This window comes from Oncorhynchus nerka, unplaced genomic scaffold (genome assembly GCF_034236695.1).
Source record: "Oncorhynchus nerka isolate Pitt River unplaced genomic scaffold, Oner_Uvic_2.0 unplaced_scaffold_3074, whole genome shotgun sequence".
NCBI lineage: Eukaryota > Metazoa > Chordata > Actinopteri > Salmoniformes > Salmonidae > Oncorhynchus > Oncorhynchus nerka.
In genome coordinates this window covers 1-27,449 of record NW_027038225.1, presented here as the reverse complement: position 1 = coordinate 27,449, position 27,449 = coordinate 1, and the positions used below count along the sequence as shown (strand labels likewise).

The window sequence follows — 27,449 nt, the reverse complement described above, 5'->3', positions numbered from 1 at the left end:
TGGTGGTGCGTAGCAGTAGCAGCATTAGGGTACAGCAGCAGCTGCTGTGGCAGCAGTGGCAGTAGTGGTCATAGCGGCAGTAGCAGTAGCAGCAGTGCAGTAGAGGCATTAATAGTAGCAGTAGTAGCTGTGGTAGTAGTAGTAGTAGTAGTAGCATTAATAGTAGCAGTAGTAGTTGTAATAGTGGTAGTAGTGTTAGTGGTAGTAGTAGTAATAGTAGTAGTAATAGTAGTAGTAGCAGTAGTATATATGTAGTAGCAGTAGTAGTAGTAGTAGTAGTAGTGGCAGCAATAGCAGTAGCAGTAAAGTAGTATAGTATTAGTAGTAGCAGTAAGCAGCAAACAGCAGTAGTAGCAGCAGCAGCAGCACTGGCAGCATGGCAGCAGCAGCAGCAGTGAGTGGCTGTGGCAGTGGTGGTGGTGGCAGTAGTAGTAGTAGTAGTAGTGGTGAGTAGTAGTAGTAGCAGTAGCAGTAGTGGTGGTCTGTGGTAGTGGTGCCCGTGGATTGTGGTAGTAGTTGTAGTAACAGTAGTGTGTATTATTGCTAGTGCAGTGAGTTTAGCGGTGGTGGTGGAGTGGTGTACGGCGGTGAGTATGGTGTGTGTAGTAGTGTATGGTGTGGTGGTAGTAGAGTGCGTGCAGTAGTGGTGGTGAAGTGGTGGTGGTAGTAGGTGCAGTGGTGGTGGTGGTAGTGGTAGGTGGTGGTGGTGGCTAGTGGCAGTGGTGGTGGCAGCGGTGGTGGTGGTGGCGGTAGTGGTAGTGGTGGTGGTGGTCTGTAAGAGAGAGCAGTGGCAGAGTGCAGGTGGCAGTGGCAGTGGCAGAGCAGGCAGTGGCAGTGGTGGTGGCAGCAGTGGCAGTGGCAGTGGTCAGTGGCAGTGGTGGTGGCAGGCAGTGGCAGTGGCAGGTGGCAGGGCAGTGGCAGTGGCGGCAGGCAGTGGTGGCAGTGGCAGTGGCAGAAGTGGTCAGGCAGTAGTGGCAGGCAGCAGTGGCAGTGGTGGTCAGTGGCAGCAGTAGCAGGGTAGTAGTGGTAGTGGTGGTGGTAGTGGTAGTGGTGGTAGTAGTAGTGGTAGTGGTGGTGGTGGTAGGTAGTGGTGGTAGTGGTTGTGGTAGTGGTGGTGGTGGTAGTGGTAGTGGTGGTGGTGGTAGTGGTAGTGGTAGTGGTAGTGGTGGTGGTGGTAGTGGTAGTGGTGATAGTGGTAGTGGTGGTAGTGGTTGTGGTAGTGGGTTAATGATGCATTTTGTCAGTAGGGATCTGTAATTTACAAAATTACACTGGATTGGCCTAATGGGGCGCTGCATCATCTCGTTGGTTGACAACATGTTTACTGTTGCCTTGTTTTTCTGGTCCAGATTATTTCCTGCTTGATACACAATTCCTATGATATTTGAGGAACATCATTACAGCTGACTATATAGAGAGAGCTCACAACTCCAAAAGGTAGTTTAAATGGAAATATGTGTTCAGTAATGTTCAAAAGCAAAGTTACTGAAACCAGGCGGTACCTTTGCCACTAATCGTTTCCTCGGTCATATTTGACTGTTACACTGGTTTGGCACTGAACCACTGTTGAGAACATCCTGGAGTAAATTGTACAAAGTGTTTCTCATACAGGTAAATGTTATTTTGTGTTATCACATTTTGATGAAATGTTAGATATGTCTTCTAGCGTGTCGTCAACATGTTTTTGTTGATGAAATCCACAGCAATTTTACTAGCTACTGTGCTAACGTTAGCTGGCTGGGTAACTAAGAGTCATGTGCACCCAATGGCTGTATAACTAGCTACAGTATGTGTGCACCAGTTCTGACACGCGATCGCCAACATTGGTGGATCTCGGGAACTCTGCTCATTTGAAAAATGTTTTAGAAATGTCCTTATTAACATGAATTAAATTGTCTTTGTCACATCCAGAGCATTGTGGGGGGGGATGAGGATGAGGGGTATCACACTGTCAAAACGAATATAATAACTACCCTAGAAAACTGTCCAGAGATTTAATCAGTTTTAATCAGTCCCATATGTCCTACAGATATACTATGTCTCAATAAGTCCTACAGATATACTATGTCTCTATAACTCCTACAGATATACTATGTCTCTATAAGTCCTACAGATATACTATGTCTCTATAAGTCCTACAGATATACTATGTCTCAATAAGTCCTACAGATATACTATGTCTCTATAAGTCCTACAGATATACTATGTCTCAATAAGTCCTACAGATATACTATGTCTCAATAAGTCCTACAGATATACTATGTCTCTATAAGTCCTACAGATATACTATGTCTCTAAGTCCTACAGATATACTATGTCTCTATAAGTCCTACAGATATAGCTTTTTTATTTATTTAATTTTATTGAACCTTTATTTAACTAGGCAAGTCAGTTAAGAACAAATTCTTATTTACAATGACGGCCAAACCCGGACGACGCTGGGCCAGTTGTGCGCTGCCCTATGGGACTCCCAATCATGGCCGGATGTGATACAGCCTGGATTCGAACCAGGGACTGTAGTGACGCCTCTTGCATTGAGATGCAGTGCCTGAGACAGTTAATATCCAAGAAAGACCATGACCCATTTAGGTGCTCAGTGGCCCAAGGGGAATCCTCCCCCTACTTTAGTTCTACCCAGCACCCTCTTATTTTGACTGTATTGTCCTCCTATGGTCAAAACAACCTCATTTTCTCTCTCATTCCCCTCTCCCTCTGTCAGGTCAGGTTGCTGTGATGGCGGTGAAGCTGCAAGGCTTTGAGTTCTGGAAGACCACGCTGAGGGGGGCGCGTTACGTCGTTGCACCCATGGTGGACCAGAGCGAACTGGCCTGGCGTCTACTGAGCCGTCGCCATGGCGCCGAGCTGTGCTACACGCCCATGCTGCACGCGCAGGTGTTTGTACGCGACGCCAACTACAGGAAAGACAACCTGTACAGCGAAGTCTGCCCCGAAGACAGGCCGCTTATTACACAGGTGAGAGAGAAAGACACACAAACACATGCCGACAGGGGAAAGGAGTGTCACAGGTCATATGATTAAACTACAGCTATTAGCCGACCTCTGAGTTTTACCATCCACTCTCACCCTGTTTCAGCTAGCCTCTGTTTTACCATCCACCTCACCCTGTTTTACCATCCATCCACTCACCCTGTTTCAGCTAGCCTCTGTTTTACCATCCACTCTCACCCTGTTTCAGCTAGCCTCTGTTTTACCATCCACCTCACCCTGTTTCAGCTAGCCTCTGTTTTACCACCACCTCTCACCCTGTTTCAGCTAGCCTGTGTGTTTTACCATCACCTCTCACCCTGTTTCAGCTAGCCTGTGTGTTTTACCATCACCTCTCACCCTGTTTCAGCTAGCCTCTGTGTTTTACCATCACCTCTCACCCTGTTTCAGCTAGCCTCTGTGTTTTACCATCCACTCTCACCCTGTTTCAGCTAGCCTCTGAGTTTTACAATCACCCAGATTCATGTGTTATGGTCTCAGTTCTGTGCCAATAACTCAGAGGTGTTTGTAATGCACTTTCTCTGCTTTCTTTGTGTGTGTGTGTGTGTGTGTGTGTGTGTGTGTGTGTGTGTGTGTGTGTGTGTGTGTCAGTTCTGTGCCAACGACCCAGAGGTGTTTGTCCAGGCATGTCTACTGGCTCAGGACTACTGTGATGCTATCGATCTCAACCTGGGATGCCCACAGATGATCGCCAAGAGAGGTACTAACTAACCAACCCTGAAACCCCACTCAGAGACAGAGATGGTGTGTGTGAGAGAGAGAAACCCTGATAAAAAATAATTTAAAAAAAGTGGTTTTCAATTAGGCTAAGCATGCTGTATGTTTGGGGTCAATTTGTTTCTCATTTATTTCTGACGAAGGGCACTACGGAGTCTTCCTACAGGATGAGTGGGAGCTGCTGGAGAAGATGGGTGAGTTTGAACAGAGAGAGAAAAGAGGGAGAGAGTTAGAGAGGTAGAAATAAAATATAGTATGCTATGTTTTACCTGTCTGGAATGGTGTCATAATGCATTTTACCTGTCTGGAATGGTGTCATAATGCATTTTACCTGTCTGAATGGTGTCATAATGCATTTTACCTGTCTGGAATGGTGTCATGCTGTGTTTCACCTGTCTGAATGGTGTCATAATGCATTTTACCTGTCTGGAATGGTGTCATGCTGTGTTTTACCTGTCTGAATGGTGTCATATTGCATTTCACCTGTCTGGAATGGTGTCATGCTGTGTTTTACCTGTCTGAAATGGTGTCATGCTGCGTTTCACCTGTCTGGAATGGTGTCATGCTGCGTTTCACCTGTCTGGAATGGTGTCATGCTGTGTTTTACCTGTCTGGAATGGTGTCATGCTGTCTTTTGCCTGTCTGGAATGGTGTCATGCTGCATTTTACCTGTCTGGAATGGTGTCATGCTGCGTTTTGCCTGTCTGGAATGGTATCATGCTGTGTTTTGCCTGTCTGGAATGGTGTCATGCTGTGTTTTACCTGTCTGGAATGGTGTGTACATCATAAGCACTCAGTCTTTTACTAGATAATTAGTTGGGAAAAAGTGTAAAGTGTGAGTTTTTGGGGGAAGTTTAGGGTTCTATATGTTTTCTGAAGATGGGCAGGGACTCTGTCCTAGTTTCAGGGGGAAGTTTAGGTTCTATATGTTTTCAGAAGATGGGCAGGGACTCTGCTGTCCTAGTTTCAGGGGAGGTTTAGGGTTCTATATGTTTTCAGAAGATGGGCAGGACTTGCTGTCCTAGTTTCAGGGAAGTTTAGGTTCTATATGTTTTCAGAAGATGGGCAGGGACTCTGCTGTCCTAGTTTCAGGGGAAGTTTAGGGTTCTATATGTTTTCAGAAGATGGGCAGGGACTCTGCTGTCCTAGTTTCAGGGGGAAGTTTAGGGTTCTATATGTTTTCAGAAGATGGGCAGGGACTCTGCTGTCCTAGTTTCAGGGGAAGTTTAGGTTCTATATGTTTTCAGAAGATGGGCAGGGACTCTGCTGTCCTAGTTTAAGGGGGAAGTTTAGGGTTCTATATGTTTTCAGAAGATGGACAGGGACTCTGCTGTCCTAGTTTCAGAGCGTGGTAGAGCTTGACCCTGCAGGAGCGGGTCACTGCTTTGATGTTTGCAGAAAACAACAGGGTGTTGTCTAGTGTCCTGCCAAGGTTCTATGCACTCTGGGATGGGAAAACCATGGAGTTGTCAACTGTGATGGAAAGGTCTTAGAGCAGGAAGGCCTTTCCCGGGAGGAAGAGTAGCTCCATCTTGTTGAGCTTGAGGTGGTGGGCCGACATCCAAGAGATATCAGCCACGCATGCAGAGATGTGTGTCGCCAAATGAGTGTCAAGGGGGAAGGTGAAAAGTAGTTGAGTGTCATCCACATAGCATTGATAGGAGAGACCATGTGAGGATATGACGGAGCTGAGTGACTTGGCGTATAGAGAGAAGAGGAGAGGGCCTAGAACGGAGCCCTGGGGGACACCAGTAGTGAGAGTATATGGTGCAGACACATCCTCTCCACGTCACCTGGTCTCAATGTTTTTAGCTCTTAGGAAATGTTGCACTATTTCGTTTTTTATGTATTATTTCTTACATTGTTAGCCCATATTTTTTAATTCCTTTACTTAGATGTGTGTACTGGGTATATTTTGTGGAATTGTTAGATATTACTTGTTAGATATTACTGCACTGTCTGTCGGAGCTAGAGACACACAAGCATTTCACTACACCCACAATAACGTCTGCTAAACACGGATATGTTACCGATAACATTTGATTGGATTTAAGCTAGCCAGTCTTTTCTCTGTTTCTCCTTAGTGAAGCTAGCCAGTCTTTTCTCTGTTTCTCCTTAGTGAAGCTAGCCAGTCTTTTCTCTGTTTCTCCTTAGTGAAGCTAGCCAGTCTTTTCTCTGTTTCTCCTTAGTGAAGCTAGCCAGTCTTTTCTCTCTGTTTCTCATTAGTGAAGCTAGCCAGTCTTTTCTCTCTGTTTCTCCTTAGTGAAGCTAGCCAGTCTTTTCTCTCTCTTTCTCCTTAGTGAAGCTAGCTAGTCTTTTCTCTCTGTTTCTCCTTAGTGAAGCTAGCCAGTCTTTTCTCTCTCTTTCTCCTTAGTGAAGCTAGCTAGTCTTTTCTCTCTGTTTCTCCTTAGTGAAGCTAGCCAGTCTTTTCTCTCTATTTCTCCTTAGTGAAGCTTTTTTTCTCTCTGTTTCTCCTTAGTGAAGCTTTCTCTGTTTCTCCTTAGTGAAGCTAGCCAGTCTTTTCTCTCTATTTCTCCTTAGTGAAGCTAGCTAGTCTTTTCTCTCTGTTTCTCCTTAGTGAAGCTAGCCAGTATTTTCTCTCTGTTTCTCCTTAGTGAAGCTAGCTAGTCTTTTCTCTCTGTTTCTCCTTAGTGAAGCTAGCCAGTCTTTTCTCTCTATTTCTCCTTAGTGAAGCTAGCTAGTCTTTTCTCTCTGTTTCTTCTTAGCGAAGCTAGCCAGTATTTTCTCTCTGTTTCTCCTTAGTGAAGCTAGCCAGTCTTTTCTCTCTGTTTCTCCTTAGTGAAGCTAGCCAATGAGAAGATCTCTGTTCCCATCACCTGTAAGATCCGTGTGTTTAACAAGATGGAGGAGACTGTTCAGTACGCTCAGATGCTGGAGAAGGCTGGCTGCCAGGTGGGAAACATCACACACACAAGTATTTTATTTTGATCTTCTATGAAACATTACCTAAAATTAGCCAGATTATATTTAGAGGAGCTTGGTCTATCTAGGTGATGTTTTCTCTCTCTCCTGAATGATCTGAATCTAGGATTACAGGGACTCTACGTAACTATATTCAATGTGCAGGACACAAATTGAGTCTATGATTAAATTGGAGCTCTTCTCTGTCATTAACAAGGACAAAAATTGAGTCTATGATTAAGAAGTTGGAGCTCTTCTCTGTCTGCATTAACAAGGACAACACACAGGTTGGAGCTCCTCTCTGTCTGCATTAACAAGGACAACACACAGGTTGGAGCTCCTCTCTGTCTGCATTAACAAGGACAACACACAGGTCTTTCCATCATTGTATGATTTGTTGTGTGCTAAATGAACTCAAGCTTACGGACAATGTCAAATGTGATATAGTGAAGCACCTAAGTGAGTTGGGTAAGCAATTACGCAGGTACTTCCCTGAAACGAATGACACAAACAACTGGATTCGTTTTCCCTTTCATGCCCTGCCTCCAGTCCACTTACGAATATCTGAACAAGAGAGCCTCATCAAAAACATTCCTCGTAGTACTGCAGTGTCACCTATGCTGTCTCCATAGCAACACACAGACACACTCATTTTATTTTATTTGTATTTTTTAATTTTTTAAAACATTTAACCGGGTAGGAAGTCATTTCATTCAGACCTCACCATCTCTGTCTCAGCTGCTGACCGTCCACGGTCGGACCAAGGACCAGAAAGGACCTGCGACAGGCATCGCTAGCTGGGAACACATCAAGGCTGTACGGTAAGTAGACCACACTGCAGTTCCCTCACAGTTCAATTAAGAAAGGACCCGCGACAGGCATCGCTAGCTGGGAACACATCAAGGCTGTACAGTAAGCACACTGCAGTTCACTGCAGTTCCCTCACAGTTCAATTAAGAAAGTTTGACTCTGCCACAGGCATTTGCTAGCTGGGAACACATCAAGGTCTGGGGTAGGTCTCTGCTGTGTAGTTGGAGACACTTTGCAGTTCCCTGCTGTGTACAGTTCAAGACTACAGAGAAGTTTGTGTAGTCAATCTCTGCTGTGTATTATGTTTATCAGGTGGAAACAGTTTGTGTAGTCTAGTAGGTCTGCTGTGTAGTTGGAGGTAGTTTGTAGTCTAGTAGGTCTCTGCTGTGTAGTTGGAGGTAGTTTGTGTAGTCTAGTAGGTCTCTGCTGTGTAGTTGGAGGTAGTTTGTAGTCTAGTAGGGCTGCTGTGTAGTTGGAGACAGTTTGTGTAGTCTAGTAGGTCTCTGCTGTGTAGTTGGAGACAGTTTGTGTAGTCTAGTAGGGCTGCTGTGTAGTTGGAGACAGTTTGTGTAGTCTAGTAGGTCTCTGCTGTGTAGTTGGAGACAGTTTGTGTAGTCTAGTAGGTCTCTGCTGTGTAGTTGGAGACAGTTTGTGTAGTCTAGTAGGTCTCTGCTGTGTAGTTGGAGACAGTTTGTGTAGTCTAGTAGGTCTCTGCTGTGTAGTTGGAGGTAGTTTGTGTAGTCTAGTAGGTCTCTGCTGTGTAGTTGGAGGTAGTTTGTGTAGTCTAGTAGGTCTCTGCTGTGTAGTTTGTGTAGTCTAGTAGGTCTCTGCTGTGTAGTTGGAGGTAGTTTGTAGTCTAGTAGGGCTACTGTGTAGTTGGAGACAGTTTGTGTAGTCTAGTAGGTCTCTGCTGTGTAGTTGGAGGTAGTTTGTAGTCTAGTAGGGCTGCTGTGTAGTTGGAGACAGTTTGTGTAGTCTAGTAGGTCTCTGCTGTGTAGTTGGAGACAGTTTGTGTAGTCTAGTAGGGCTACTGTGTAGTTGGAGACAGTTTGTGTAGTCTAGTAGGTCTCTGCTGTGTAGTTGGAGACAGTTTGTGTACTCTAGTAGGTCTCTGCTGTGTAGTTGGAGACAGTTTGTGTAGTCTAGTAGGTCTCTGCTGTGTAGTTGCAGACAGTTTGTATAGTCTAGTAGGTCTCTGCTGTGTAGTTGGAGGTAGTTTGTAGTCTAGTAGGGCTGCTGTGTAGTTGGAGACAGTTTGTGTAGTCTAGTAGGTCTCTGCTGTGTAGTTGGAGACAGTTTGTGTAGTCTAGTAGGGCTACTGTGTAGTTGGAGACAGTTTGTGTAGTCTAGTAGGTCTCTGCTGTGTAGTTGGAGACAGTTTGTGTAGTAGGTCTCTGCTGTGTAGTTGGAGACAGTTTGTGTAGTCTAGTAGGTCTCTGCTGTGTAGTTGCAGACAGTTTGTATAGTCTAGTAGGTCTCTGCTGTGTAGTTGGAGGTAGTTTGTAGTCTAGTAGGGCTGCTGTGTAGTTGGAGACAGTTTGTGTAGTCTCGTAGGTCTCTGCTGTGTAGTTGGAGGTAGTTTGTGTAGTCTAGTAGGGCTACTGTGTAGTTGGAGACAGTTTGTAGTCTCGTAGGTCTCTGTTGTGTAGTTGGAGACAGTTTGTGTAGTCTAGTAGGGCTACTGTGTAGTTGGAGACAGTTTGTATAGTCTAGTAGGTCTCTGCTGTGTAGTTGGAGACAGTTTGTATAGGTCTCTGCTGTGTAGTAGGTCTAGTAGGTCTCAAGAAGTTTCTTCACAGGAAAACATTATATTATATTCTACTGTACAGTACTCTATTCTATTGTCACATAGCTGATCATGTGATTGTACTGGGTTTATTAAACAGTCTCTCTATCTCTCTCTTTGTTGTTGCTATAGGAACGCTGTTAACATCCCTGTGTTCGCTAACGGTAACATCCAACACCTGAGTGATGTGAAGCAGTGTATGGAGGAGACTGGAGTACAGGGGGTGATGAGTGCAGGTAGGTGTGTACCTTGAGTAATTAGTCTCCCAAGAGTCATAACACCTACTAATTTGTGTTTATCACTTTCTCTCTCTCATGTGTCTGTGTGTGTATGGTTATCTCTCTCTGTGTGTGTGTGTGGTTCTTTCTGTGTGTGTATGGTTCTCTGTGTGTTTCTCTCTTTCTCTGTGTGTTTCTCTCTCTCTCTCTGTGTTTCTCTCTCTCTGTGTTTCTCTCTGTGTTTCTCTCTCTCTATGTTTCTCTCTCTGTGTTTCTCTCTCTCTATGTTTCTCTCTCTGTGTGTTTCTCTCTCTCTCTCTCTGTGTTTCTCTCTCTCTGTGTTTCTCTCTCTCTGTGTTTCTCTCTCTCTATGTTTCTCTCTCTGTGTGTTTCTCTCTCTGTGTGTATTTATCTCTCTCTCTCTCTGTATTTCTCTCTCTCTCTGTGTGTGTTTCTCTCTCTCTGTGTGTGTTTCTCTCTCTCTGTGTGTGTTTCTCTCTCTCTGTGTCTCTCTCTCTCTCTCTGTGTGTTTCTCTCTGTGTGTGTTTCTCTCTCTCTCTCTCTGTGTGTGTTTCTCTCTCTCTCTCTCTGTGTGTTTCTCTCTGTGTGTGTTTCTCTCTCTCTCTGTGTGTGTTTCTCTCTCTCTCTCTGTGTGTGTTTCTCTCTCTCTCTCTGTGTGTGTTTCTCTCTCGCTTTCTACTCGCTACGCTTCGCAACATCTGTCATGATTCTCTCTCTCTCTCTCTCTCTTTCTCTTTCTCTTTCTCTGTGTGTGTTTCCAGAGGGGAACCTCCATAACCCAGCTCTGTTTGAGGGTCACAGCCCTCCTGTATGGGAGATGGCTGAGGAGTATCTAGAGGTGGTCAGTCAGTACCCTCCCTGTACCCTGTCCTATGTCCGAGCACACCTCTTCAAGCTCTGGCACCACACGTATGTAACACACACACCCAGAGGGACACACACACACTCAGTACTTCACTATCGCCACAATCTGTGTGTGTGTTTTATTTGTTAGTGTTTCTCCAGGCTGCAGATCCACAAGGACCTGAGAGAGGAGCTGGCCAAGGTGAAGAACCTGCAGGGGCTGACAGAGGTCAGCAGACAACTCAGACTACGCTGCCAGGTACCAAGAGTTAGGGTTAGCTACGCTGTCAGGTACCAAGGGTTAGGTTAGCTACGCTGCCAGGTACCTAGGGTTAGGTTAGCTACGCTGCCAGGTACCAAGGGTTAGGTTAGCTACGCTGCCAGGTACCTAGGGTTAGGGTTAGCTACGCCTGCCAGGTACCTAGGGTTAGGTTAGCTACGCTGTCAGGTACCTAGGGTTAGGGTTAGCTACGCTGTCAGGTACCTAGGGTTAGGTTAGCTGCGCTGTCAGGTACCTAGAGTTAGGGTTAGCTACGCTGTCAGGTACCTAGGGTTAGGTTAGCTACGCTGTCAGGTACCTAGGTTAGCTACGCTGCCAGGTACCTAGGGTTAGGGTTAGCTACGCTGTTAGGTACCAGGGTTAGCCACGCTGCCAGGTACCCAGGGTTAGCTACGCTGTCAGGTACCAGGGTTAGGTTAGCTACGCTGCCAGGGTACCTGGGGTTAGGTTAGCTACGCTGCCAGGCACCTAGGGTTAGGGTTAGCTGCGCTGCCAGGTACCTAGGGTTAGGGTTAGCTACGCTGCCAGGCACCTAGGGTTAGGGTTAGCTACGCTGCCAGGTACCTAGGGTTAGCCCCTACGCTGCCAGGTACCTAGGGTTAGCTACGCTGCCAGGTACCTAGGGTTAGGGTTAGCTACGCTGTCAGGTACCTAGGGTTAGGTTAGCCTACGCTGCCAGGTACCTAGGGTTAGGGTTAGCTACGCTGTCAGGTACCTAGGGTTAGGGTTAGCTACGCTGTCAGGTACCTAGGGTTAGGGTTAGCTACGCTGTCAGGTACCTAGGGTTAGGGTTAGCTACGCTGCAGGCAGGTACCTAGGGTTAGCTACGCTGTCAGGTACCAAGGGTTAGGATTAGCTACGCTGTCAGGCACCAAGGGTTAGGGTTAGCTACGCTGCCTGGTACCTAGGGTTAGGGGTTAACTACGCTGTCAGGTACCTAGGGTTAGGGGTTAGCTGCCCTGGGTACCTAGGGTTAGCCACGCTGTCAGGCACCAGGGTTAGGGTTAGCTACGCTGCCAGGTACCAAGGGTTAGGGCTGTCCAGGTACCTAGGGTTAGGTTAGCTACGCTGTCAGGTACCTAGAGTTAGGGTTAGCTACGCTGTCAGGTACTTAGGGTTAGCTACGCTGTCAGGTACTTAGGGTTAGCTACGCTGTCAGGTACCTAGGGTTAGCTACGCTGTCAGGTACCTAGGTTAGCTACGCTGTCAGGTACCTAGGGTTAGCTACGCTGCCAGGCACCTAGGGTTAGGTTAGCTACGCTGTCAGGTACCAAGGGGTTAGCTACACTGTCAGGTACCTAGGGTTAGGGTTAGCTACGCTGTCAGGTACCTAGGGTTAGGGTTAGCTACGCTGTCAGGTACCCTAGGGTTAGGGTTAGCTACGCTGTCAGGTACCTAGGGTTAGGGGTTAGCTGCTGTCAGGTACCAGGGGTTAGCTACGCTGTCAGGTACCTAGGGTTAGGGTTACTACGCTGTCAGGCACCTAGGGTTAGGTTAGCTACGCTGTCAGGTACCTAGGGTTAGGGTTAGCTACGCTGTCAGGTACCTAGGTTAGGGTTAGGGTTAGCTCGCTGTCAGGCACCTAGGGTTAGGGTTAGCTACGCTGTCAGGTACCAAGGGTTAGGGTTAGCTACGCTGTCAGGTACCTAGGGTTAGCTACGCTGTCAGGTACCTAGGGTTAGCTACGCTGTCAGGTACTTAGGGTTAGCTACGCTGCCAGGTACCAAGGGTTAGCTACGCTGTCAGGTACCAATGGTTAGGGTTAGCTACGCTGTCAGGTACCTAGGGTTAGGGTTAGCTACGCTGTCAGGTACCTAGGGTTAGGGTTAGCTACGCTGTCAGGTACCTAGGGTTAGGGTTAGCTACGCTGTCAGGTACCTAGGGTTAGGGTTAGGGTTAGCTACGCTGTCAGGTACCTAGGGTTAGCTACGCTGTCAGGTACCTAGGGTTAGCTATGCTGTCAGGTACCTAGGGTTAGGGTTAGCTACGCTGTCAGGTACCTAGGGTTAGGGTTAGCTACGCTGTTAGGTACCAAGGGTTAGTTACGCTGTCAGGTACCTAGGGTTAGCTACGCTGTCAGGTACCAAGGGTTAGTTACGCTGTCAGGTACCTAGGGTTAGCTACGCTGTCAGGTACCAAGGGTTAGTTACGCTGTCAGGTACCTAGGGTTAGCTACGCTGTCAGGTACCTAGGGTTAGGGTTAGCTACGCTGTCAGGTACCAAGGGTTAGGGTTAGCTACGCTGTCAGGTACTTAGGGTTAGCTACGCTGTCAGGTACCTAGGGTTAGGGTTAGCTACGCTGCCAGGTACCTAGGGTTAGGGTTAGCTACGCTGTCAGGTACCTAGGGTTAGCTACGCTGCCTGGTACCTAGGGTTAGCTACGCTGTCAGGTACCTAGGGTTAGCTACGCTGTCAGGTACCTAGGGTTAGGGTTAGCTACGCTGTCAGGTACCTAGGGTTAGGGTTAGCTACGCTGTCAGGTACCAAGGGTTAGCTACGCTGTCAGGTACCAAGGGTTAGCTACGCTGCCTGGTACCTAGGGTTAGGGTTAGCTACGCTGTCAGGTACCAAGGGTTAGGGTTAGCTATGCTGTCAGGTACCTAGGGTTAGGGTTAGCTACGCTGTCAGGTACCAAGGGTTAGCTACGCTGTCAGGTACCTAGGGTTAGGGTTAGCTACGCTGTCAGGTACCAAGGGTTAGGGTTAGCTATGCTGTCAGGTACCTAGGGTTAGGGTTAGCTATGCTGCCTGATACCTAGGGTTAGGGTTAGCTACGCTGTCAGGTACCAAGGGTTAGGGTTAGCTATGCTGTCAGGTACCTAGGGTTAGGGTTAGCTACGCTGTCAGGTACCAAGGGTTAGGGTTAGCTACGCTGTCAGGTACCAAGGGTTAGGGTTAGCTATGCTGTCAGGTACCAAGGGTTAGGGTTAGCTATGCTGTCAGGTACCTAGGGTTAGGGTTAGCTATGCTGTCAGGTACCTAGGGTTAGGGTTAGCTACGCTGTCAGGTACCTATGGTTATGGTTAGCTATGCTGTCAGGTACCTAGGGTTAGGGTTAGCTACGCTGTCAGGTACCTAGGGTTAGGGTTAGCTACGCTGTCAGGTACCTAGAGTTAGGGTTAGCTACGCTGCCTGGTACCTAGGGTTAGGGTTAGCTACGCTGTCAGGTACCAAGGGTTAGGGTTAGCTACGCTGTCTGGTACCTAGGGTTAGCTACGCTGTCAGGTACCTAGGGTTAGCTACGCTGTCAGGTAACTAGGGTTAGGGTTAGCTACGCTGTCAGGTACCTAGGTTAGTTAGCTACGCTGTCAGGTACTTAGAGTTAGGGTTAGCTACGCTGTCAGGTTTAGGGTTAGCCTACGCTGTCAGGTACCTAGGGTTAGAGTTAGGTTAGGGTTAGCCACGCTGTCAGGTCCTAGGTTAGCTTAGCCTGCCAGGTACCTAGGGTTAGGTTACGCTGTCAGGTACCAGGGTTATTACACTGTCAGGTACCTAGGGTTAGCTACGCTGTCAGGTACCTAGGGGGGTTAGCTACGCCTGTCAGGTACCTAGGGTTAGGGTTAGCTGCTGTCAGGTACCTAGGGTTAGGGTTAGCTAGCGCCTGTCAGGTACCCAGGTTAGCTACGCTGTCAGGTACCTAGGGTTCAGGGTTAGCCCGCCTGTCAGGTACCTAGGGTTAGGGTTAGCTACGCTGTCAGGCACCTAGGGTTAGGGTTAGCTACGCTGTCAGGTACCTAGGGTTAGGTTAGCTACGCTGTCAGGCACCTAGGGTTAGGGTTAGCTACGCTGTCTGGTACAGGGTTGGGGTTAGCCCTACGCTGTCAGGTACCTAGGGTTAGGTTACTTAGGGTTAGCTACGCTGCCAGGTACCTGGTTAGGTGTCAGGTACCAATGGTTAGGGTTAGCTACGCTGTCAGGTACCTAGGGTTAGGTTAACTACGCTGTCAGGTACCTAGGGTTAGGGTTAGCTACGCTGTCAGGTACCTAGGGTTAGGGTTAGCTACGCTGTCAGGTACCTAGGGTTAGGTTAGGGTTAGCTACGCCTGTCAGGCACCTAGGGTTAGCTCACGCCTGTCAGGTACCTAGGTTAGCCACGCCTGTCAGGTACCTAGGGTTAGCTATGCCTGTCAGGTACCTAGGGTTAGGGTTAGCTACGCCTGTCAGGTACCTAGGGTTAGGGTTAGCATGGCTGTTAGGTACCAAGGGTTAGCCACGCTGTCAGGTACCTAGGGTTAGCTACGCTGTCAGGTACCAAGGGTTAGCTGTCAGGTACCTGTTAGCTACGCTGTCAGGTACCAAGGGTTAGCCACGCTGTCAGGTACCTAGGGTTAGCTACGCTGTCAGGTACCTAGGGTTAGGTTAGCTACGCTGTCAGGTACCAAGGGTTAGGGTTAGGCTGTCAGGTACTTAGGGTTAGCTGCGCTGTCAGGTACCTAGGGTTAGGGTTAGCTACGCTGCCACTGTCAGGTACCTAGGGTTAGCTATGCCTGGTACCTAGGGTTAGCTACGCTGTCAGGTACCTAGGGTTAGCTACGCTGTCAGGTACCTAGGGTTAGGGTTAGCTACGCTGTCAGGTACCTAGGGTTAGGGTTAGCTACGCTGTCAGGTACCAAGGGTTAGCTACGCCGTCAGGTACCAAGGGTTAGCTACCTAGGGTTAGCTACGCTGTCAGGTACCAAGGGTTAGGGTTAGTCACGCTGTCAGGTACCAAGGGTTAGCTATGCTGTCAGGTACCTAGGGTTAGGGTTAGCTTGTCAGGTACCAAGGTTGGCCTAAGCTGTCAGGTACCTGGGTTAGGGTTAGCCACGCTGTCAGGTACCAAGGGTTAGGGTTAGCTATGCTGTCAGGTACCTAGGGTTAGGGTTAGCTATGCTGCCTGATACCTAGGGTTAGGTTAGCTACCTGTCAGGTACCAAGGGTTAGGGTTAGCTATGCTGTCAGGTACCTAGGGTTAGGGTTAGCCACGCTGTCAGGTACCAAGGGTTAGGGTTAGCTACTCTGTCAGGTACCAGGGTTAGGGTTACTACGCTGCCTGATACCTAGGGTTAGGTTAGCTACGCCTGTCAGGTACCAAGGGTTAGGGTTAGCTATGCTGTCAGGTACCTAGGGTTAGGGTTAGCTGTGCTGTCAGGTACCTAGAGGTTAGGGTTAGCTACGCTGTCAGGCACCTATGGTTATGGTTTAGGGTCAGGTACCTAGGGTTGGGGTTAGCTACGCTGTCAGGTACCTAGGGTTAGGTTAGCTACGCCAGGTACCTAGAGTTAGGGTTAGCTACGCTGCCTGGTACCTAGGTTAGGGTTAGCTACGCCTGTCAGGTACCAAGGGTTAGGGTTGCTACGCTGTCAGGTACCTAGAGTTAGGTTAACTCACGCTGCCTGGTACCTAGGGTTAGGGTTAGCTACGCTGTCAGGTACCTAGGGTTAGCTACGCTGTCAGGTAACTAGGGGTTAGGGTTAGGGTACCTAGGGTTAGGGTTAGCTACACTGCCAGGTGCCAGGGTTACGCCTGCCAGGTACCTAGGGTTAGGGCTATGCTGTCATGTACCTAGGGTTAGGGTTAGCCCTGCTGCCAGGTACCTAGGGTTAGGGTTAGCCATGCCAGGTACCTAGGGTTAGGTTACCTAGGGTTAGGGTTAGCTACGCTGTCAGGTACCTAGGGTTAGGATTTAGCTACGCTGCCAGGTACCTAGGGTTAGGGTTAGCTGCGCTGCCAGGTACCTAGGGTTAGGGTTAGCTATGCTGCCAGGTACCTGGGGTTAGGGTTAGCCACGCCTGCCAGGTACCAGGGTTAGGGTTAACTGCGCTGTCAGGTACCAAGGGTTAGCTACGCCAGGTACCTAGGGTTAGCTACGCTGCCAGGTACCTAGGGTTAGGGTTAGCTACGCTGTCATGTGTACCTGGGAGTTAGGGTTAGCTACGCTGTCAGGCTACCTAGGGTTAGGTTACGCTACGCTGCCAGGGTTACTCGCTGCCTGGTAGGGTTAGGGTTAGCTACGCTGTCAGGCACCAGGGTTAGGTTAGCTACGCTGTCAGGTACCTAGGGTTAGGTTAGCTACGCTGCCTGGTACCTAGGGTTAGCCTACGCTGCCACTACCTAGGGTTAGCTACGCTGTCAGGTACCAAGGGTTAGGATTAGCTACGCTGTATCAAGGTACCAAGGGTTAGGGTTAGCTACGCTGCCTCTAGGGTTAGGGTTACCGCTGTCAGGTACCTAGGGTTAGGGTTAGCTACGCTGCCTGGTACCTAGGGTTAGGTTAGCCAGCTGTCAGGCAAGGGTTAGGGTTAGCCGCTGCCAGGGGGTTAGGAGTTAGCTACGCCTGCCAGGTACCTAGGGTTAGCTACGCTGTCAGGTACCTAGGGTTAGGTTAGCTACGCCTGTCAGGCACCTAGGGTTAGGGGTTAGCTACGCTGTCAGGTACCTAGGGTTAGGGTTAGCTACGCTGTCAGGTACCCTGGGGTTAGGGTTAGCTACGCTGTCAGGTACTTAGGGTTAGCTTGTCAGGTACCTAGGTTAGCTACGCTGTCAGGTACCTAGGTTAGCCTAACGCTGTCAGGTACCTAGGTTAGCTACGCTGCCAGGTACCTGGGTTAGGGTTAGCGCGCTGTTGGGTACCAGGTCAGCCACGCTGCCAGGCACGGTTAGCCTACGCTGTCAGGTACCAAGGGTTAGGGTTAGCTACGCCTGCCAGGTACCTGGGGTTAAGAAAGTTAGCCACACTGTCAGGTACCTAGGGTTAGGGTTAGCTACGCGCTGCCAGGCACCTAGGGTTAGGGTTAGCTACGCTGCCAGGTACCTAGGGTTAGGGTTAATACGCTGCCAGGTACCAAGGGTTGGCTGCTGCAGGTACCTAGGGTTAGTGCCAGGTACCTAGGGTTAGCTACGCTGCCAGGTACCTAGGGTTAGGGTTAGCTACGCTGTCCAGGCACCTGGGTTGGGATTGGCCCCTACGCTGTCAGGTACCTAGGGTTAGGGATTAGCTGTCAGGCACCTAGGGTTAGGCGCTGTCAGGTACCTAGGGTTAGGTTAGCTTACGCTGTCAGGTACCTAGGGTTAGGGTTAGCTATGCTGTCAGGTACCTAGGGGTTGGATTAGCTACGCTGCCTGATACCTAGGGTTAGGTTAGCTACGCCTGTCAGGCCAAGGGTTAGGGTTAAGCTATGCTGTCAGGTACCCTAGCGTTAGGGTTAGCTATGCTGTCAGGTACCTAGGGTTAGGTTAGCCACGCTGTCAGGTACCTAGGTTAGCTTACTATGCTGTCAGGTACCTAGGGTTAGGTTAGCCTACGCTGTCAGGGCACCTAGGGTTAGGGGTTAGCTACGCTGTCAGGTACCTAGAGTTAGGTTAGCCTACGCTGCCTGGTACCTAGGGTTAGGTTAGCTACGCTGTCAGGCACCAGGGTTAGGGTTAGCTACGCCTGCCTGGTACCTAGGGTTAACTACGCTGTCAGGTACCCTAGGTTAGCTACGCCTGTCAGGTAACTAGGGTTAGGGTTAACTACGCCTGCCAGGTACCTAGGGTTAGGGTTAGCTACGCCTGCCAGGTACCTAGGGTTAGGGTTAGCTACGCTGTACCTAGGAGTTAGCTATGCTGTCATGTACCTAGGAGTTAGGTTAGCTACGCTGCCAGGTACCTAGGGTTGAGTTAGCTACGCTGCCAGGTACCTAGGGTTAGGGTTAGCTACGCTGCCAGGTACCTAGGGTTAGCTACGCCTGTCAGGTACCAGGGTTAGGTTATTAGCTGTCATGTACCTAGGGTTAGGGTTAGCCCTACGCAGGTACCAAGGGTTAGGGGGGTTAGCTACGCTGCCAGGTACCTAGGGGTTAGGTTAGCTACGCTGTCAGGTACCTAGGGTTAGGGTTAGCTACGCTGTCAGGTACCCAGGTTAGCCACGCTGTCAGGTACCTAGAGTTAGCTGCGCTGTCAGGTACCTAGGGGTTAGCCACGCTGCCAGGTACCTGGGGTTAGCTACGGCTGTTGGGTACCAGGGTTAGCTGCCAGGTACCAAGGGTTAGGCTACGCTGTCAGGTACCAAGGGTTAGGGGTTAGCCACGCTGCCAGGCACCTAGGTTAGGGTTAGCTACGCTGCCAGGTACCTAGGGTTAGGGTTAGCTACGCTGCCAGGTACCTAGGGTTAGGGTTAGCTACGCTGCCAGGTACCTTTAGGTTAGCTACGCTGCCAGGTACCAGGGTTAGCTACGCCCAGGTCCTAGGGTTAACCTGCCAGGTACCCTAGGGTTAGGGTTAGCTACGCTGTCAGGTACCTAGGGTTAGGATTAGCTACGCTGTCGGGTACCTAGGGTTGGGAGTTAGCTACGCCTGTCAGGTACCTAGAGGTTAGGGTTAGCTACACTGTCAGGTACCTAGGGTTAGGGTTAGCTACTGCCATATACCTAGGGTTAGCTAGGTCAGGTACCAAGGGTTAGGATTAGCTACGCTGTCACGTACCAAGGGTTAGTCAGGCCTGGTACTAGGTTAGGGTTAGCTACGCTGTCAGGCACCTAGGGTTAGGTTAGCTAAATCTGCCTGGTACCCTAGCTGTGTCAGTACCAAGGGTTAGCTACGCCTGTCAAGGGTTAGCAGCTGTCAGGTACCTAGGGTTAGGTTACTACGCTGTCAGGTACTTAGGGTTAGCTGCGGGGTACCTAGGGTTAGCTCGCTGTCAGGTACCTACGCCTGTCAGGCAGGTACCTAGGGTTGGGGTTAGCCTACGCCTGTCAGGTACCAAGGGTTAGCTACACTGTCAGGTTAGGGTTAGGGGTTAGCTACGCTGTGTCAGGTACCTAGGGTTAGGGTTAGCTGACGCTGTCAGGTACCTAGGGTTAGGGTTAGCTACGCTGTCAGGTACCTAGGGTTAGCTACGCTGTCAGGTACCAAGGGTTAGCTACGCTGCCCAGGGTTAGGGTTAGCTACGCCTGTCAGGTACCTAGGGTTAGGGTTAGCCCTACGCCTGTCAGGTACCAGGGTTAGGGTTAGCTCGCCTGTCAGGCACCTAGAGGGTTAGGGTTAGCTACGCTGTCAGGCACAGGGTTAGCTAGGGTACCAAGGGTTAGGGTTAGCTACGCTGTGTCAGGTGCTGCCAGGTACCTAGGGTTAGGCTGGGTACACGCCTGTCAGGTACCAAGGGTTAGCTGCTAGGGTTAGGGTTAGCACGCCTGTCAGGTACCCTAGGTTAGGAGTTACGCCTGTCAGGTACCCTAGGGTTAGGGTTAGCTATGCTGTCAGGTACCTAGGGTTAGCTACGCCTGGTACCTAGGTTAGCTAAGGGTACCTAGGTTAGCTACGCTGTCAGGTACCAAGGGTTAGGGTTAGCTACGCTGTCAGGTACCTAGGGTTAGGTTAGCCTACGCTGTCAGGTACCAAGGGTTAGGCTGTCAGGTACTTACGCTGCCTGGTACCTAGGGTTAGGTTAGCTACGCTGTCAGGTACCAAGGGTTGGGTTAGCCACGCCTGTCAGGTACCCAGGGTTAGCTAAGCTGTCAGGTACCTAGGGTTAGGGTTAGCTACGCTGCCAGGTACCTAGGGTTAGGGTTAGCTGACGCCTGTCAGGCACCCAGGGTTAGCTACGCTGCCTGGTACCTAGGGTTAGGTTACGCTGTCAGGCCTAGGGTTAGCTACGCTGTCAGGTACCTAGGGTTAGGTTAGCTACGCCTGTCAGGCACCTAGGGTTAGGTTAGCTAAAACCTGTCAGGCACCAGGGTTAGCTGGCTGTCAGGTACCAAGGGTTGGCTGCGCTGCCTGGTACCTAGGGTTAGGGTTAGGTACGCTGTCAGGTACCAAGGGTTGGGGTTAGCTATGCTGTCAGGTACCTAGGTTGAGGTTAGCTACGCTGTCAGGTACCAAGGGTTAGGGTTAGCTACGCTGTCAGGTACCAAGGGTTAGGGTTAGCTATGCTGTCAGGTACATTAGGGTTAGGGTTAGCTATGCTGCCTGATACCTAGGGTTAGGGTTAGCTACGCTGTCAGGTACCAGGGTTAGGTTAGCTATGCTGTCAGGTACCTAGGGTTAGGGTTAGCTACGCTGCCTGGTACCAAGGGTTAGGGGTTAGCTACGCTGTCAGGTACCAAGGGTTAGGGTTAGCTATGCTGTCAGGTACCTAGGGTTAGGGTTAGCCTAAGCTGCCTGATACCTAGGGTTAAGGGTTAACTACGCTGTCAGGTACCAAGGGTTAGGGTTAGCTATGCTGTCAGGTACCTAGGGTTAGGGTTAGCTATGCTGTCAGGTACCTAGGGTTAGGAGGGTTAGCTACGCTGTCAGGTACCTAGGGTTAGGGTGCTTGCGGCTGTCGGGTACCTAGGGTTAGGGTTAGCTGCGCTGTCAGGTACCTAGGGTTAGGGTTAGCTCGCTGCCTGGTACCTAGGGTTTAGGGTTAGCTCGCTGTCCAGTGCCTAGGGTTAGCCTACGCTGTGGAGTACTAGGGTTAGGGTTAGCTACGCTGCCTGGTACCCTGGGATTCTTCTCATCCAGGTACCTAGGGTTGGCCCCTAAGCTGTCAGGTACCTAGGGTTAGGGTTAGCTACGCTGTCAGGCACCTAGGGTTAGGGTTAGCCACGCTGTCAGGTACCAAGGGTTAGGGTTAGCTATGCTGTCAGGTACCTAGGGTTAGGGTTAGCTACGCTGTCAGGTACCAAGGGTTAGGTTAGCTACGCTGTCAGGTACCAAGGGTTAGGGTTAGCTATGCTGTCAGGCACCTAGGGTTAGGTTAGCTACGCTGCCTGATACCTAGGGTTAGGGTTAGCTACGCTGTCAGTTACCAAGGGTTAGGGTTAGCTATGCTGTCAGGTAACTAGGGTTAGGTTAGCTATGCTGTCAGGTACCTAGGGTTAGGTTAGCTACGCTGCCAGGTACCATGGAGTTAGGTTATTACGCTGCCAGGTACCTAGGGTTAGCCGCGCTGTCAGTGCTAGGGTTAGGTTAGCTCGCTGTCAGGTACCAAGGGTTGAGGTTAGCTACGCTGCCAGGTACCCAGGGTTAGGGTTAGCTACGCTGCCTGGGCACCTAGGGTTAGGGTTAGCTGTCGCTGTCAGGTACCTAGGGTTGGCTGCGCTGTCAGGTACCAGAGGGTTGGGGTTAGCTACGCTGTCAGGTACCTAGGGTTAGGGGTTAGCTACGCTGTCAGGTACCTGGGGTTGGCCTACGCTGTCAGGTACCTAGGAGTTAGGGTTAGCTACGCTGCCAGGTACCAAGGGTTAGCTACGGCTGCCAGGTACCTAGGGTTAGGGTTACCATCTTCTCCCTCCTCCCCTTCTTCTCCTCCTCCCCTTCTTCCCAGCCCTTCTCCTCCCCTCCCCCTCTTCTTCTGCATCCTTCTTCCCCCTCTCCTCTTCTCCCCCTCTCCCTCTTCTCTCCCCTCCCCCTCTTCTCCCTCCTCCCAACACAGCTAGATGGTGACACTGGTTATTTTCTCATTTGTTTAACCTCTGCAGGAGGAGAGTAGCCAATGGAGGCGGGAGGCGGGGCAGGTGGTTGGGCTGCCATTCCCTCATTGGATCTGCCAGCCGTACGTCAGACCAGTGTGAGTGACAATTTCCTGTTGAGAATCCTAACTTGAGATCTGTGTACATTCCTTTACTTAGATTTGTGTGTATTAGGTAGTTGTTGTGAAAATGTTAGATATCACTGCACTGTCGGAACTAGAAGTACAAGCATTTCGCTACACTCGCATTAACATCTGTTGACCATGTGTACGCGACTATTAACACCTGCTGACCATTAACATCTGCTGACCATTAACATCTGTTGACCATGTGTACGCGACCATTAACACCTGCTGACCATTAACATCTGCTGACCATTAACATCTGTTGACCATGTGTACGCGACCATTAACATCTGCTGACCATTAACATCTGTTGACCATGTGTACGTGACCATTAACATCTGCTGACCATTAACACCTGCTGACCATTAACACCTGTTGACCATGTGTACGTGACCATTAACACCTGTTGACCATTAACACCTGCTGACCATTAACATCTGCTGACCATTAACACCTGTTGACCATTAACACCTGCTGACCATGTGTACGTGACCATTAACATCTGCTGACCATTAACACCTGCTGACCATTAACACCTGCTGACCATGTGTACGTGACCATTAACACCTGTTGACCATTAACACCTGCTGACCATTAACATCTGCTGACCATGTGTACGTGACCATTAACACCTGCTGACCAATAACATCTGCTGACCATGTGTACGTGACCATTAACACCTGCTGACCAATAACATCTGCTGACCATTAACACCTGCTGACCAATAACATCTGCTGACCATTAACACCTGCTGACCATTAACATCTGCTGACCATGTGTACGTGACCAATAACAATTTGATTTGATTAGAAGATCAAAGTCGTCAAGTCCAAACACATAGAAACCGTAACACGTTGCCGTGACGATGAACATTGTTCCTGCCAGGCCGAAGGCTCGGTTGCTAACAGCAACGGTACCCAGGAAGGCAGGGTGTCCTAAGAGGCGTTGTCACAAGGACTCGGACGGGCGTGCGATGCCCTCTCCAAAAACAAACAGAAGAAAGAAAGCCAGAAACCCCACAAGAACTTCTGTCACGAGCAGAAGCGTGAGTTATTTTTTTCCTCGTAGTACTGCAGTTACCTAGACTCTCTATCCAGAGTAATTAAGCAATACGGCTTTTAGCCGGTGGGATATTGGCCATATACCACACACCCCAAGGTGCCTTATTGCTGTTATAAACTGGTTACCAACATAATTAGGGCAGTGAAAACGTAAAATGTTTTGTCATACGCGTGGTGTACGGTCTGATATACCACAGCTGTCAGCCAATCAGCATTCAGGGTCAACCACAGTGTATGACAAAACATTTGTTTAACTGCTCTAATCAATAAGACGCCTCGGGGATCGTGGTATATGGCCAATATACCACAGCCTGTGTTCAGACACTCAGCGTTGCGCTGCGTGCGTAAGAACAGCCCTTAGCCGTGGTATATTGGTATATAAGCTTGTCATACCCGTGGCGCGGTCTGATATACCACGGCTGTCAGCCAATCAGCATTCAGGGCTGGAACCACCCAGTTTATAATTCTACAGAATGTACAGTGCCTCAGCCGACACAAACAGTACAGTAGATGACCTCTGTTTTACCCCTGTTTTCTCTGCAGCAAAGTACATCAAGTGTGAGCAGTGTGGAAATCCAAAGGTGAGTGGAGAGACGACCTCTTCACCCTGTTCCTCATTACCATGTGTAGCAACCTCTTCACCCTGTTCCTCATTACCGTATGTAGCAACCTCTTCACCCTGTTCCTCCTCTTCACCCTGTTCCTCATTACCATGTGTAGCAACCTCTTCACCCTGTTCCTCATTACCATGTGTAGCAACCTCTTCACCCTGTTCCTCGTTACCATGTGTAGCAACCTCTTCACCCTGTTCCTCGTTACCATGTGTAGCAACCTCTTCACCCTGTTCCTCATTACCATGTGGAGCAACCTCTTCACCCTGTTCCTCATTACCATGTGTAAACACCTCTTCACCCTGTTCCTCATTACCATGTGTAGCAATCTCTTCACCCTGTTCCTCATTACCATGTGTAGCAACCTCTTCACCCTGTTCCTCCTCTTCACCCTGTTCCTCATTACCATGTGTAGCAACCTCTTCACCCTGTTCCTCATTACCATGTGTAGCAATCTCTTCACCCTGTTCCTCATTACCGTATGTAGCAACCTCTTCACCCTGTTCCTCATTACCATGTAGCAACCTCTTCACCCTGTTCCTCATTACCGTGTAAACCTCTTCACCTGTTCCTCATTACCATGTGTAAACACCTCTTCACCCTGTTCCTCATTACCATGTGGAGCAACCTCTTCACCCTGTTCCTCATTACCATGTAAACACTCTTCACCCTGTTCCTCATTACCATGTGTGAGCAACACTCTTCACCCTGTTCCTCATTACCATGTAAACACCTCTTCACCCTGTTCCTCATTACCATGTGTAGCAACCTCTTCACCCTGTTCCTCATTACCATGTGTAAACACCTCTTCACCCTGTTCCTCATTACCATGTGTAGCAACCTCTTCACCTTGTTCCTCCCATGTGTAGCAACCTCTTCACCCTGTTCCTCATTACCATGTGTAGCAACCTCTTCACCCTGTTCCTCATTACCGTATGTAGCAACCTCTTCACCCTGTTCCTCATTACCATGTGTAGCAACCTCTTCACCCTGTTCCTCATTACCGTATGTAGCAACCTCTTCACCCTGTTCCTCATTACCATGTGTAGCAACCTCTTCACCCTGTTCCTCATTACCATGTGTAGCAACCTCTTCACCCTGTTCCTCATTACCGTATGTAGCAACCTCTTCACCCTGTTCCTCATTACCATGTGTAGCAACCTCTTCACCCTGTTCCTCATTACCATGTGTGAGCAACCTCTTCACCCTGTTCCTCATTACCATGTGTAGCAACCTCTTCACCCTGTTCCTCGTTACCATGTGTAGCAACCTCTTCACCATGTTCCTCATTACCATGTGTAAACACCTCTTCACCCTGTTCCTCATTACCATGTGTAGCAACCTCTTCACCCTGTTCCTCATTACCATGTGGAGCAACCTCTTCACCCTGTTCCTCCTCTTCACCCTGTTCCTCATTGCCATGTGTCGCAACCTCTTCACCCTGTTCCTCATTGCCATGTGTAGCAACCTCTTCACCCTGTTCCTCATTACCATGTGTAAACACCTCTTCACCCTGTTCCTCATTACCATGTGTAAACACCTCTTCACCCTGTTCCTCATTACCGTATGTAGCAACCTCTTCACCCTGTTCCTCATTACCATGTGTAACAACCTCTTCAACCTGGACCCTAACCCCCCCCCTCCCTCTCTCCAGGTCCCTAAACCCTCTCTCTGTAGGGTAATCAGTGTGTATTCAACCTCTCTGTAGGGTAATCAGTGTGTATTCAACCTCTCTGTAGGGTAATCAGTGTGTATTCAACCTCTCTCTCTATCTGTAGGGTAATCAGTGTGTATTCAACCTCTCTCTCTCTGTAGGGCAATCAGTGTGTATTCAACCTCTCTCTCTCTCTCTGTAGGGTAATCTAGTGTGTATTCAATCTCTCTCTCTCTCTCTCTGTAGGGTAATCAGTGTGTATTCAACCTCTCTCTCTCTGTAGGCAATCAGTGGTCAACCTCTCTCTCTCAGGGTAATCAGTGTGTATTCAACCTCTCTCTGTAGGGTAACTGTGTGTATTCAACCTCTCTCTCTCTGTAGGGTAATCAGTGTGTATTCAACCTCTCTCTCTCTGTAGGGTAATCAGTGTGTATTCAACCTCTCTCTCTGTAGGGTAATCAGTGTGTATTCAACCTCTCTCTCTGTAGGGTAATCAGTGTGTATTCAACCCTCTCTCTCTCTCTGTAGGGTAATCAGTGTGTATTCAACCTCTCTCTCTCTCTGTAGGGTAATCAGTGTGTATTCAACCTCTCTCTCTCTCTCTGTAGGGTAATCAGTGTGTATTCAACCTCTCTCTCTGTAGGGTAATCAGTGTGTATTCAACCTCTCTCTCTCTCTGTAGGGTAATCAGTGTGTATTCAACCTCTCTCTCTGTAGGGTAATCAGTGTGTATTCAACCTCTCTGTAGGGTAATCAGTGTGTATTCAACCTCTCTCTCTCTCTGTAGGGTAATCAGTGTGTATTCAACCTCTCTCTCTCTCTCTGTAGGTAATCAGTGTGTATTCAACCTCTCTCTCTCTGTAGGGTAATCAGTGTGTATTCAACCTCTCTCTCTGTAGGGTAATCAGTGTGTATTCAACCTCTCTCTGTAGGGTAATCAGTGTGTATTCAACCTCTCTCTGTAGGTAATCAGTGTGTATTCAACCTCTCTCTCTGTAGGGTAATCAGTGTATTCAACCTCTCTCTCTCTCTCTGTAGGGTAATCAGTGTGTATTCAACCTCTCTTCTCTGTAGGGTAATCAGTGTGTATTCAACTCTCTCTCTCTGTAGGGTAATCAGTGTGTATTCAACTCTCTCTGTAGGTAATCAGTGTGTATTCAACCTCTCTCTCTGTAGGGTAATCAGTGTGTATTCAACCTCTCTCTGTAGGGTAATCAGTGTATTCAACCTCTCTCTCTGTAGGGTAATCAGTGTGTATTCAACCTCTCTCTTCTGTAGGGTAACTGCGGTATTCATCCCTCTCTCTGTAGGGTAATCAGTGTGTATTCAACCTCCCTCTTCTCTCTGTAGGGTAATCAGTATATTCAACCTCTCTCTCTATCTGTAGGGGTAATCAAGCTGTATTCAACCTTCTCTCTCTGTAGGGTAATCAGTGTGTATTCAACCTCTCTCTCTCTGTAGGGTAATCAGTGTGTATTCAACCATCTCTCTCTCTGTAGGGTAATCAGTGTGTATTCAACCTCTCTCTCTCTGTAGGGTAATCAGTGTGTATTCAACCTCTCTCTCTCTGTAGGGTAATCAGTGTGTATTCAACCTCTCTCTCTCTGTAGGTAACCAGTGTGTATTCAACCTCTCTCTCTCTGTAGGGTAATCAGTGTGTATTCAACCTCTCTCTCTTGTAGGGTAATCAGTGTGTATTCAACTCCTCCCTCTCTCTGTAGGGTAATCAGTGTGTATTCAACTCCTCTCTCTCTCTCTCTGTAGGGTGATCAGTGTGCATTCAACCTCTCTCTCTCTGTAGGGTAATCAGTGTGTATTCAACCTCTCTCTTCTTTTGTAGGGTAATCAGGTATGTGTATTCAACTCTCTCTCTCTCTGTAGGGTAATCAGTGTGTATTCAACCTCTCTCTCTCTCTCTGTAGGGTAATCAGTGTATTCAACTCTCTCTCTGTAGGTAACTGGTGTGCATTCAACTCCTCTCT

General features: G+C 49.0%; 1 protein-coding gene across 1 annotated transcript; it reads left to right on the top strand.

The window, feature by feature from the left end:
• Window positions 1-1,557: 1,557 nt before the first annotated feature.
• On the top strand, window positions 1,558-25,309 carry LOC135566862 (tRNA-dihydrouridine(16/17) synthase [NAD(P)(+)]-like; the record flags this gene model as incomplete). Its single annotated transcript, XM_065014456.1, has 13 exons — window positions 1,558-1,611; window positions 2,720-2,973; window positions 3,598-3,706; window positions 3,867-3,917; window positions 6,524-6,636; window positions 7,384-7,466; window positions 9,374-9,477; window positions 10,242-10,389; window positions 10,486-10,582; window positions 22,026-22,114; window positions 23,027-23,186; window positions 23,746-23,783; window positions 25,188-25,309. Coding segments are annotated over exons 2-13 (1,354 nt in total), but the record flags the coding sequence as incomplete, so codon positions are not given.
• Window positions 25,310-27,449: the final 2,140 nt, after the last annotated feature.